The following is a 12912-nucleotide window of genomic DNA, read 5'->3' as shown; positions in this document are numbered from 1 at the left end:
CATATCAATTATAACATAACCGGGCGTTGTGGCGTGCGCCTGTAATCCGGCAACTCGGAGGCTTGGGTTGGAGGATCGCTTGAGGATGGGGACACTGCACTGCGCTGCACTATGAGAGGGTGTAGGGCAGCCCGGAATCATGGCGAAACCCAATCCTTATCCCTGTGTCATAAGACGCGACCAGGGTTGCGTCAGGAAGGGCAACCGGCATAAAACCTGTGCCAAATCAGTTTGCGGATCATAACGGATGATCCGCTGTGGCGACCCCTAACGGGAGCAGCCGAAAGATGAACAACATCAATAATAACATACCAATAATAAAAACATATTAATCATGTATTAAATACATGTATTAAATGAATCCTAGCACCACTATTATAATACTGGTAATACTGGTATAATCCTTATTGTATACCTACTTTTGCAGCCCCCTGTATATAAAAATATTTTTCGGATTTTTTTCAAAAAATTCAAAGTCCCGTTGCTAAGCAACGGTAGCATCCATAGCAACGGTGCTCAAAAGCATACAACTAGATCCTGGTATGAACAAACCAATCAAGTTTCATCAAAATCCGTTGACTCCTCTGGCCTCCAGAGCTGTCCATTACATACAAACAGACAGAAAACCTGAGAATAACGGTAGTCTATCGACCACCCAAAAAGTCGGTTCTTGGACTGTTACGAGTACCTCTTTTGTCGTAACTGAGAAAAACTGCATACTTTGTCGACACATTTGGAAGTTCACAAAAGGTGTAAAAACCGTCACGTTACCGTCATTGCTTCACAAGCACAGACTCATTCAATTAAACAATTTAAAAATCATTTTCCCATCGGAGATCGTGGAGCACTCACCTGCCTGACTTGGTAATGATCATTTCTGTTCCCAGCTCATGGAATTTCTCCCAGAGATCTTTGGTCTCCAGGGAGCAGCGGATTGCAGCCAGTTCAGAGCTGGGTGGCTCCGCCGGCACGGGCAGGGCGCTGCCATAGGCCGGAGACGCGAGCCGGGGGGTACACGCTTTGGGAAGATCCTTTTCCCCAACGCGCGTCACAAGGAAATCGGTTCCATCTGCTTCAGTTGCTGATTTCTGCGTAAACTTTTCTGCGACAAAAACAGAGTTCCAAAACTTACGACAAACTTACGTGGCGTCTGTAAAACTCATTTGTTGATAAATTTCAGGAAAACAATGTCAGCAATACCCGTTTCAGTTTATTACTGTTTATCTTGTGTTTTAGGAACACCATACATACCGGGTAAGAGATATTGATATTTTTGTCTCTGCGAAATCATTTTCTGGCTTTCAAGACACCTTTGAGCTGTCTAACCTGGGTTTGAATCTGACTCAGCTATAAACTGGTCACTCTGCTGCTTCGCATCCCGGGAGAGACATTAACGAGGGCGCCACCCACTCGGAAGGACGTTAAGCAAGAGGAGCCGTCTGCCAGCAAGGGTCGTTGGTGGACGTTAACAATCCAACAGTGTCTTTCGCGAAGGGTTATTTTCGAGTTATCGCCGGCATCCTGAACTAATTCCAAATTCCTGGCCTGACTGATTGTGGGAATGTAACGGCAAAACCACCAACACTGCCGATGGGCTCCTTCAGCATCACCGGCGATGTGCAAAGGGTCCGTCGATGTGGAATCATTTTCTGCATTTAACGAAAAGAAAAGCCAAACGATATGAACGACGAAATGTTGTTTCGATCCATCAAGCGTGTTGTTGCATTCAAATTCAATAGTCTTCCGATATAATTTGGCTTTAATGAAATATATAAAAACGACAATATTGGCGTCTCGTTAAATATTTCATCATTCCAAGCTGCCGCACAGAATATAGATCAATTCAACAACACGAGCAACATCCGTGTAATACAATCTCTAATCATTAAATAACATTTCAACTGCTGGCAGGATGGCCTAGACCCTAGAGGGATGCACATTTGCCTCGAAGCTGTCTAGCTTGGGTTCGAATCCCGACCCAGCTATAAACCATCACCCTGGTGTTTCGCAGGCAGGTGATTCATCAATGATGTGTGTGCTTGTCCCTTGGATGGATGTTAAACAGTGTCCTGTCTGCCACCATTAGTGAGTGGATGTTAAACACCCCCAAAGTGTCCTTTAGGAAGAGTAGGTGAGCTATTGCAGGCACTACGAACAAAGTTAAAATTCCTGCTCCAACTATTGCTGGGAAGGCAAAGGTAAACCACCTAGTAGCTAGTATATCCCTTGCCAAGAAATTGCTTTTGCAGCACTGATGGTCTATAAAGAGTCTGGTGCATCAGAAGAGGAATTTTAAATAAAAATTCGAACACTCCTTTAAACTTGGTAACAAACGAGGAGAGAGAAGAACTTGTCTCAGGAAATGTTTCATTATCTCCAAGATGTTCATGAAGTCTGTGGGTCATGCACAAAATGTTGCCTGAAACAAAGTCTTAAATGTAATTGTTATCGACATTTATTTTATTTTTCTCCACTCTTCCAGCTTTTATTGTATTTTTTTGGTGGGGGAGGGGGGAGGGTTTCATTCAGCATTATTCCAGTTTGAATATTTTGCTCTTGTTCACCAACCTCGATGAATATTGCTTGTATCGGTTGGTTTTATGCCTCCGCTGACCAAGTCGATGGTGGCATTGATGTTTTTGGGTTGTCCGTACGTACATGCTAATTGTCTCTGTTTTCTCTGGAACCGCTTATCCGATTGACATGAAATTTTCACCATAGGTGCGACTACTCATGGAAAATGTTTTCATGATAATTATGACATCATAGGTCACATGGTGTGGCAGCCATGTTGGAAAAAAGGGGGGGGGAAACTTTGAACCTCTGTATCTCCGAAACTGCTCCATCTTACTATAATTCACCGTCTGTCTGTCTGTTCCCAGGTACTGCAAAAACGGCTGAACCCATCGCAACCATTTTTGGGGTGTGCAATCCTGGGACCCCTTGGAGTAAAATAGTCATAAATATAATAACATGACCCCCTTGACGACTCTCGTTGGGAGTGGGTGCTTATAGTTGAAAAAAAAATTAAACTTGGCACATGGCAAGTACTCCCCGTGGGAAACATCATATGATGTCATCATTTCATACGTCAAACGCTTTATCCGATCAGTATGAGCATTTTTGAGGGTCATCAAAGGCAAAATTGTATGGGGCAAAAAAATTGAAGACATCATCGGTCACATGGTTTGGCAGCCATATTGTATTTTTAACATAAAAACCTTCAAAAATCTTCTCCGAAACAGCTGAACAGATCTCGGCGAAACTTCACAGGTCATGATTGCTTATCCATGAGGAACAAAAAGATCTCCACCTATGATGTCATAGTTCACATGGTTTGGCAGCTCTGATTTTTTTGAAGAATAAACCTTTAAAAATCTTCCGCAGAGCAACTTGACAGATTGAGGGGAAACTTCACCCACGTGTTCCCCGACCCTTGGGGATTCCAGGGTGTTCATGAATAATTAATTGGTCACATGGTCTGGCATCCACATTGGATTGAACAAAAATCTTTTAAAAATTATTTCTCTTGAACCGCTTCATCAATCGATGTAAAACTTCATCACATTTATGATCTCGTAGTCATGGGGAATAAGCGTTTTAAATTTCAACCTGATCGGGCACACGGTCTGGGAGCCAGAATTATTTAATATTTTGAATCTGGGTTCAGTGATTTAAATGAAACTTGGAGCAAACATGAATAATGATGTAATCACGTGGGTGGAGGCATATTTGGCGACATCGCGTTGTCGAAGAGTGCCGTTCTAGTTATTAATGCTTTTCTGTATTTGTTTGGTTTATTGATTCAGTATACCTTATTCTTGTTTTGACATTTGCATCATCAGTTGTGATTTAAAGTTGATTGTTTGAGTCCGTTACCATCTCAACACCTTGGAGAGTGCGGAGAAGATGGAGCTGCTGCGAGCCCACTGGACAATTTTAAGAGGTACTGAGCTGAATTGGTCGGAATCTCAACGATGGTGAACTCATGGTGATTCATTCAGCTTTTGTGTATAAACAGTTTTATTTCCGACGTACGAGACAAAGCCGGTTGGAATGAAACATTTTAAGAGGTTTCAGCACACAGCCAATCAAGATTAGCTATGTTATTGTTCTGTGAAGGAGAGATGTTCTCTTCATCCTTCAGTCTTTACTTGTTTTTATAACTTCTTTTGATTTCAACCTTTGCTCAGACCTTTTTGGGGCCCTTGGCATTCACGGTGCCCTTTCATGTATGACCATGCGTTTTGGCCATTTGGGGTAAAGTACATACATCATGCATATTCTTTTGACAAGCTTTGTATGATAATATACTTTGGTCTTTGGAATGAAATAGTTGCGTTTAGTCTGACATGATGATTCAGAGGTAACACACCTACTTTTGGGAAGTCTTTTCTGGTTCAACATTCGACCCTAATATATATATATATATATATATATATATATATATATATATATATATATATATATATATATATATATATATATATATATATATATATATATATATATATATATATATATATATATGGGCAAATTGGTGTTTTGAAGGCAATGTGTTGCATCAATGAGTGAACTCTCTCAGATGGATGTTAGATGAAGGATCCATCTGCTAGAAGTTGTTGGAGGAGGATAAGTAACTTTTGGTGTCTTTGAACTCAGAATAGGTAGATACACTGGTACACTGGCCAAATACCAAATCCCTGCCTTAACACTGAAGACCGTGGGGTGGAAACCATGTATTTGTACTTGGCTCAATTGAACAATTTATTTCATTGTTAGACTCTATACAGCACTGTAGCTATGAAACGATAAGAGAAGAGAGACTTACTGTATGTTTACCTTTATCTTAGTATTTGGATTTTTACCTATTTATTTTTAATCAATAAGGCATTTCTCAACAGAGAAAACCAGTGGTGATCAGGACTGGTGCAAATGTGAACTTGTGAAAATCTATGTGGAGAGCATGGAGGAGATGTTCATCAAACCTCTTTTGGCTGGTAAGTCATGGTCATACCCTGTGGTTATACAAATATAGTATATATACTGTACATACATATATATATATATATATATATATATATATATATATATATATATATATATATTTTAACATACAACTCTTAATAGTGTCAGTGATGAGAAGGCAGTTTCTCAGTTAGGACTGTACTGGGTAGTTTTCCATTGCCTTCCCAACGTTGTTTGGCCATGCTCTCTCCTTTCAAATGCTGAGCACCAAGCAAGGGAGCAGCACCGACCATTTTAAAAAAAAATCTTTGGTATGTCTCGGCCGGGGTTTAAACAACTGATCTCCCAGATTCAAAGCAGCCGCTCCAACGATTATGCCACCAAATGTGGTAATATATGTTCACATAAAAGGATGACCAGGTATTATATATATATATATATATATATATATATATATATATATATATATATATATATATATATATTTACGTGGTGAGGCTCGCTACGCTAGCCACGCTACAGCCACTCGCTATGCTAGCCTCACCACACGGTGCAGCATGGGCCAAACAGCGCCACACAATTCAAAACACCTCATGGTCACGTTATTTAAAACACCCCACCACCACGTAATCACCATGTGAGAACATCTTACATTCATATAATTCAAAACATCTCACCTGCACGTTATTAAAAACACCCCACCACCATGTCATCGCCACGTGAAAACATCTCACCTCTGCATAATTCAAAACATCTCTCGCTGTGCAATTCAAAACACCTTACCACGTGTTGCGAAAGAGACAGGCTTGTTTTAACTGATAAGCAATTGAGGTTGAAAATTCAAGTTTGAAAAACAAACAAACATTCTCTTTCAAAACATTTGAATTTTTTTGTTTTTTCAAAACATTTGAAAAAAATACTCTTCAGCCATACACATGGGATAGGTATGTGCAACCTGGAATTTTGGTCCAATTTCATGAAGGTTTGAGGGAGTAGTTCAGTACCAACACAGGACAGACAGTGCCCAGATATATATATATATATATATATATATATATATATATATATATATATATATATATATATATATATATATATATATATATATATATATATATATATATATATATATATATATATACATATACATATATACATATACATATACATAGGGATGGGCTCGCAATGCTCACCTCACCACACATCACTACATTGAGACAAATACCAACACATAATTCAAAACACCTCACCACACGTCACGATAGAGACAGGCTTGTTTTAACTGAGGATAAGTATGTGAGTTGCCGTGTTGTCACGATTTACACCAAGCAGAATTCAAACATTTATTTTGCAAATTCAATTGTAATATTCGTGTTTATAAGGAATTGAAGTTGAAGATTTAAGTTTTAAAAAAACAAATTTTTTCAAAAAAATACCTTCGGGCATACACACAGGAGAGGTGTGAATCAGCCTGGAAGTTTGGTACGATTTCATAAAAGTTTGAGGGAGTAGTTCAGTGACAACACAGACACTGCGCAGATATGCATATCTCCTGAAAACCACTAGCTTGTGGAGATAGCAGCCAACAGCCACTTGTGTAGAAACACATACACATATATACACACACACACACACACACACACACACACACACACACACACACACACACACACACACACACACACACACACACACACACACACACACACACACACACACACACACACACACACACACACACACGCACACACACACTTGTGGACTCAATATTTGGAGAGGTTTTAGGATGGAAACCTCAATGATGAACAGTTTCCAACTATATGATACTCGTGACCATTGAATCAGGCCGTCAGTAAGCTGATGGAACTCTTCAGATTCTTTTCCTCTCTCGATGTACACCACACACTCACGATTCAATTACAAACGTGGTCCTTCTCTGCATTTGTCTCTTTTAACATTTTAAATCTTTTAACTGAGTAACGACTCCGGTTACACTTTCTTTTTTCGTTTCGGCCACCGATTTTACCATAACTCACTTGGCAGATAGAAAAGAATGCTAAAACAAAATGAGTATATAGCTTGATCCCCATATATATATATATATATATATATATATATATATATATATATATATATATATATATATATATATATATATTTATATATATATATATATATATATATATATATATATATATATATATGTTTGTTTTTTATATATGTGTGTGTATATATATATATATATATATATATATATATATATATATATATATATATATATATATATATATATATATATATATATATATACATATGTATGTGTATGTATATATGTTTGTATATATATATAGCCTGGTGTTGGCGCAGTGGTAAGGGCAGCGGCTTGGGATCCAAAAGGTCCTGAGTTCAAGCCCCGTTGGGCCACTGAATTAATACACCAGGGGGTTGACTCCACCTGTCATCCTTCCGAGGTCGGCGAAATGAGTACTAGTATACTGGGCCGGTGTATACCCTGGTTAAAATAGGTGTACCATATCCCTGTGTTGTAAGAGGCAACCAGGGTTGCGTCAGGAAGGGCATCCAGCGTAAAACATGTGCCAAATCACCATGCGGATCATATGGATGATCCGCTGTGGCAACCCCGAATGGGAGCAGCCGAAAGAAGAAGATATATATATATATATATATATATATATATATATATATATATATATATATATATATATATATATATATATATATATATATATATATGCACACACACAAGGTGTGTTCAAAAAGTATCCAACCTTGATTTTTCGTGTGTAAACAAATGAAGCCAGGGAGGCGTGGTTTGGTGCACATATGTAGGCGATCCTAATCCGTATGCATGAATATTTTCCCACCTGCAGAAGCTGCCAGTCGCCGACAGACCGCCGATGAGTGAGGAAGTGTAAGTGAGCGCCGTCGGATTTTCTGTTTTTGACAAAATGACGGAAAAACTTGAACAATGCTACTGCATCAAATTTTGTGTAAAGCTTGGCGATTCCCAAGTGGAAACGATCCGTAAGATTCAACAGGCCTTCGGGAACGAAGCAATGGGCACCACACAGATAAAAGAGTGGTACAACCGCTTCAAAGATGGTCGCACATCAGTGGGAAGTGAAGCACATTCTGGTAGGCCCTCAACATCCCGAAATGAGATCATCATTGACCAAGTGAGGACCCTGCTGATGCAGGATCGTCGAATCACGATCAGAGAACTTGCAGACGAGGCGGGCGTCAGCATTGGATCCGTTCATTCCATTGTGACTGAGGATTTGGGCTTCAGGAGAATCTCAGCGAAGTTCGTGCCAAAGGTGCGAACGATCGAGCAGAAGCAACTCCGTTTGGAAATCGCACAGGACATGCTGGAGACTGTGAACAGCGATCCCAACTTCTTCAACACAGTGATCACTGGCGATGAGACCACAGTGATCCGTCATTTTGTCAAAAACGAAAATCCGACGGTGCTCACTTACACTTCCTCACTCATCGGCGGTCTGTCGGCGACTGACAGCTTCTGCAGGTGGGAAAATATTCATGCATACGGATTAGGATCGCCTACATATGTGCACCAAACCACGCCTCCCTGGCTTCATTTGTTTACGCACGAAAAATTAAGGTTGGATACTTTTTGAATAATAGAAATATATATACATATATATACATATATACATATATATATATATATATATATATATATATGTTTGTATTATATATATATATATATATATATATATATATATATATATATATATATATATATATATATATATATATATTTATATATATGTCGCGCATTCCACCGCCACCGCATAAACATGAAAACATCATTTCATCTTTATTCACATTCAACGTAAATACCAGTAAATTGTAAACCTTCATTGTCCTCACTCTGTATGTATATCATTCCAATATCATGAGGTTCTTACCTGACATCACCGAGTCGCCCAGTGTATCTGCAGCGCAGCCCGCCATGAGCGCGGCAATGGAGAACGCATTCGCTCGACTTGAGAGTTGAGCTTTACTCGCCATAGCTCTCGTCCTCTCGCTGGACCTGACCCGATCGGGGACTCAGTTCCTCGGAATCACGGCCATGCGTAGCGAGTGGGGAAATTGGGGGGGGGGGCTGTAATATAGGGGGTCGCTCAGCTAAACGAAGTGGCCGGGATGAAAGAGTGAGGAGGCAGCAAACGAGGAATATCGAGGAGACACGGCGTTTGGGAAGCGCACACCTTGTGGACAACGAAAACAAGGTTATAACCACACAGGTGGGGAAAGGTGAGCGATCGCACATGGACGTGTCTCGGATAGAGGCAAAAGATGAAGTGTGGCGAAGTGAACAGGGAAGGAATGCGGAAAGTGGTGGAGGCAGGTGGGTCGTGTGTCGAGGGGAGGTGAATGAGGGTGATGCGGGCGGAGCGGCAGCACCTCGGAGCCCCATCGTCGTTAATGGCCAATCGTTCTAGTGGACACCGGGCGGGGAGATGGCGGTGGATGGTGGAGTGTGGGGGTAGTGCGGGAGCTTTTGGCCGTGCATACATCACTCAACCACATTCACTCCATGACGCGTATAGAGGCATCCACTTTGAATGTTTGTCCCAATAAACTCCACAATGTGTCCAGCTTCTCAATGTGCACACCGATTCGAAAATTGCACAAATTTCCTCTGATTTTGATTTATTGCCAAGAGGAAAATACTTTTTTTTAAATCACATACATATGTATATATACAGATAAATATATATATATATATATATATATATATATATATATATATATATACATATACATACTGTATATATAAATATGTATTCATATAAATACATATATATATATATGTATAAATAATATGTACATAAATATATATACTATTTAAAAGAAAAAAGTATATATATACATATATATAAATATATATCGATATATATGCAAATATATATATATATATATATATATATATATATATATATATATATATATAAAAATATATATCGATATATATGCAAATATATATATATATATATATATATATATATATATATACACAAATACATATATATATATATATATATATATATATATATATATATATATATATATATATATAATACAAATATATATATATATATATATATATATATATATATATATATATATATATATATATATACATATACATATATATATATACAAATATATATGTATAAAAACACATACATACAGTACAGTGCCTATACAAAGTGTACACCCCCTTTCAAATTTTCACCTTTTGTTGCCTTACAAACTGGAATTAAATTGCATTAAATCAGACTTTTTCCACCTTTCGTTACACATTGTAACCCACAACTTCAAAGTGAAAAAAAATTCAACAAATATCAGAAAATTAATTTTAAAATACAAAACCACAATATGTTGGTTGGATAAGTGTCCACCCCCCCCCCCCCCTTGAATAGAGGTGATTTCTGTACAATTCCATAGCCTTGGGCCAAATGCCCCAAAACTTGCTGTACCACATTATTTTCACACAGGAAAGATCAACGTCACAATAAAACTTTGAATGTATTCTTAATCAAATTGAAGTTAAACCGTTAAATGGCATTTTGGCTGATCGGCCATCGTATGTCGGGTGTCTCCTTCGGTGGGGAGAGGGAAGGAGCTTGGTTTGTCCCTCTATGCACACCAGTTTGAAGGTAATTCTTTGTTGGGAATCAAACCACGAGCTTTTAAATATTTATCTTCGATGTGTCAAAGAAAACGTGTAATCAACGGCATGAGTTTTCAGACATTGGATAAGGACAATAAGCGTGCGGAATGTTCACGGTGTTGAGTGCTGTAAGAGAGGCACATTAGCTGTCCCATTGTTTCTTGAAATGTTTGGGAAGTGGTTTATCCCATCCAAGCACAGCTCCGGCATTGACTGGTAAGTTCATCTTCCACAGCAACATCTTTCCCTTAACAACAACATGTGCTGAGAAACCGAAGGGATTGTAAATGCTGTTGACTGCAAATAGAACTCCACACTTCGTGAAGGACTTGTCCATGTTGGGAACAGTAAAGATGATGGTATCTTTTTCCAAATCCCATGACATACCAAGTGACCAATGAACAGATAGTGGGGCGGCACAAAGGTCAAGGTCACGTGAATCCTTCACATGCTCGCTGTATGGAAAATGAGCCATCACTTCCATGCTGTTGGAAGCGATTTTGTGCAGACATAGATTTGCCGTAGAGAACATCGCCTTGGTACGAGTCAGGATATATATATATAGCTTCAACAGTGCTAGGTAAGCTCATCAAACCATCATCGACAGATAAGTTCCTTTCCAGGTAATGTCATGCATCGCATCCACATTTTTCTTCACCACTCAATGCAGTTTTCACATAGTCCATAGGCAGCCATGGCGGGATTAGGACTGTTCCCAAATACATGCAGCTTCATACGAAATTTGGAGATGTCCACTTTGCGGTCATTCTTAAACCAAATAAATCACAGAAAGTCCTGGTGATCTTCATGCACATTGAAACAATGAAACATTTGCTCTGTGTTGGCCATGATGGCAATGGGTTCCTGTCTGAAGCGCAACGTGTTCCTGGGTTCCTGTCTGAAGTGGCCCATCAGGCAATGGGTTCCTGTCTGAAGTGGCCAAGTGAAGCCACATCTAGAATATTGTGTGCAGTTTTGGTCACCACAATTTCGAAAGGACACAGATGCCATAGAAAGGGTTCAGTGCAGGGCTACGAGATTGATTCCGGGCCTAGTTGCCATTGTCATTCCTGATTAATCCATCCTCCATGATCGCGAGAAAATGGTTGTCTTCTGTGGAGCGACCCGGCTTGTCATCATTCCTTATTCACTGATAAACGTCACTGACCCTGTTGTCAATAGGCTTTGTGGTCGCAGGATCTCCCGAAGAGCTGACCTGCAGGTATGTGATGATGTGGCAGGATGACATCTTTGATGGTGACATGATTGGGGTATGGCGAGCAGACTGATGATCTTCCATTGTTGAGAATGTGAGTAAGATATGCCTCTACTCGCTCAGGGATATGGATGCCGTCCAGACATAAGTCACCAATCATTACCCATCCAAGGTCCATATGGCGTGCCCACGGCGCAATAGGTGATCCATTCCGAGATTCTCTGACCTTAAGCAGCTGAGGAGCATCTCGTCCAATTAACAACAAGATGGTCGCTTCTGGGTCAAGTTCGGGAAACATTTCAGTGATAGGACGTATATGTGAATGAAGCCTTGTGACCTGCGGTTTTGGAATCTCAGAGGAATTACAAGGAATAGAAATACATTCGGTTAGCTCTGGGAGTGGCAGGTGGGCAATTCCATTGAAAGATTCGATGATTAGATTTCTGACATGCTTACCAATGGCTGGCATAATTCCAGAGCAGGTTTTGAGCAGGACGAGATTATTTGGCATATTGAGGTAGTCAAAGAGTTCCCCGTGGCCCAGAGACAGATTTGACTGGTCATCCAACACAGGTCATTTTGAATCTTTGCATTGCACTGAATGAAGGATGTGAGCATCGAAAATGGTGGAAAGGTGACATTGTGGGGTTCTTTATACTTGAAGGACTCCCTCCTCCAACGATCCATGAGGTCAGTTGGAAGCTTCACTGAGAGGAGAGAGGAGAGAGGAGAGAGGAGAGAGGAGAGAGGAGAGAGGAGAGAGGAGAGAGGAGAGAGGAGAGGGGAGAGAGGAGAGAGGAGAGAGGAGGGAGGAGAGTGGAAAGAGGAGAGAGAAGAGAGGAGAGAGGAGAGAGGAGAGAGGAGAGAGGAGAGAGGAGAGAGGAGAGAGGAGAGAGGAGAGAGGAGAGAGGAGAGAGGAGAGAGGAGAGAGATTCAAACTGTAAGTCCAGGAAGGGAACCAACGTTTTTGGCAGCCACTGTTTTCTCGATGATGTCGCTAAAC

The 12912-nt window shown here is 39.9% G+C and overlaps 1 protein-coding gene across 5 annotated transcripts in view; it reads right to left on the bottom strand.

The window, feature by feature from the left end:
* The window catches only part of LOC147023327 (T-box transcription factor TBX20-like), a 66912-nt gene extending 57497 nt beyond the window's left edge, over positions 1-9415 (bottom strand). For 2 of the 5 annotated variants that reach the window (XM_085888605.1, XM_085888606.1), the window contains exons 1-2: positions 8922-9415; positions 853-1102 (exon numbers count right to left, since the gene is read on the bottom strand). In XM_085888605.1, coding sequence (XP_085744731.1) covers positions 853-1102; positions 8922-9024 — 353 coding nt within the window. In that variant the 5' untranslated portion in view covers positions 9025-9415. Of the gene's footprint in view, positions 1-852; positions 1103-1251; positions 1333-8921 lie in introns of those variants that run through there. The other 3 variants (XM_085888601.1, XM_085888602.1, XM_085888603.1) reach the window with 2 other exon arrangements.
* Positions 9416-12912: the final 3497 nt, after the last annotated feature.

This window comes from Eptatretus burgeri, chromosome 7 (assembly GCF_056783735.1).
Source record: "Eptatretus burgeri isolate ZD-2024b chromosome 7, Ebu_testis_v1, whole genome shotgun sequence".
Taxonomy (NCBI): Eukaryota; Metazoa; Chordata; class Myxini; order Myxiniformes; family Myxinidae; genus Eptatretus; species Eptatretus burgeri.
This window is presented reverse-complemented; position numbering and strand designations above follow the sequence as displayed.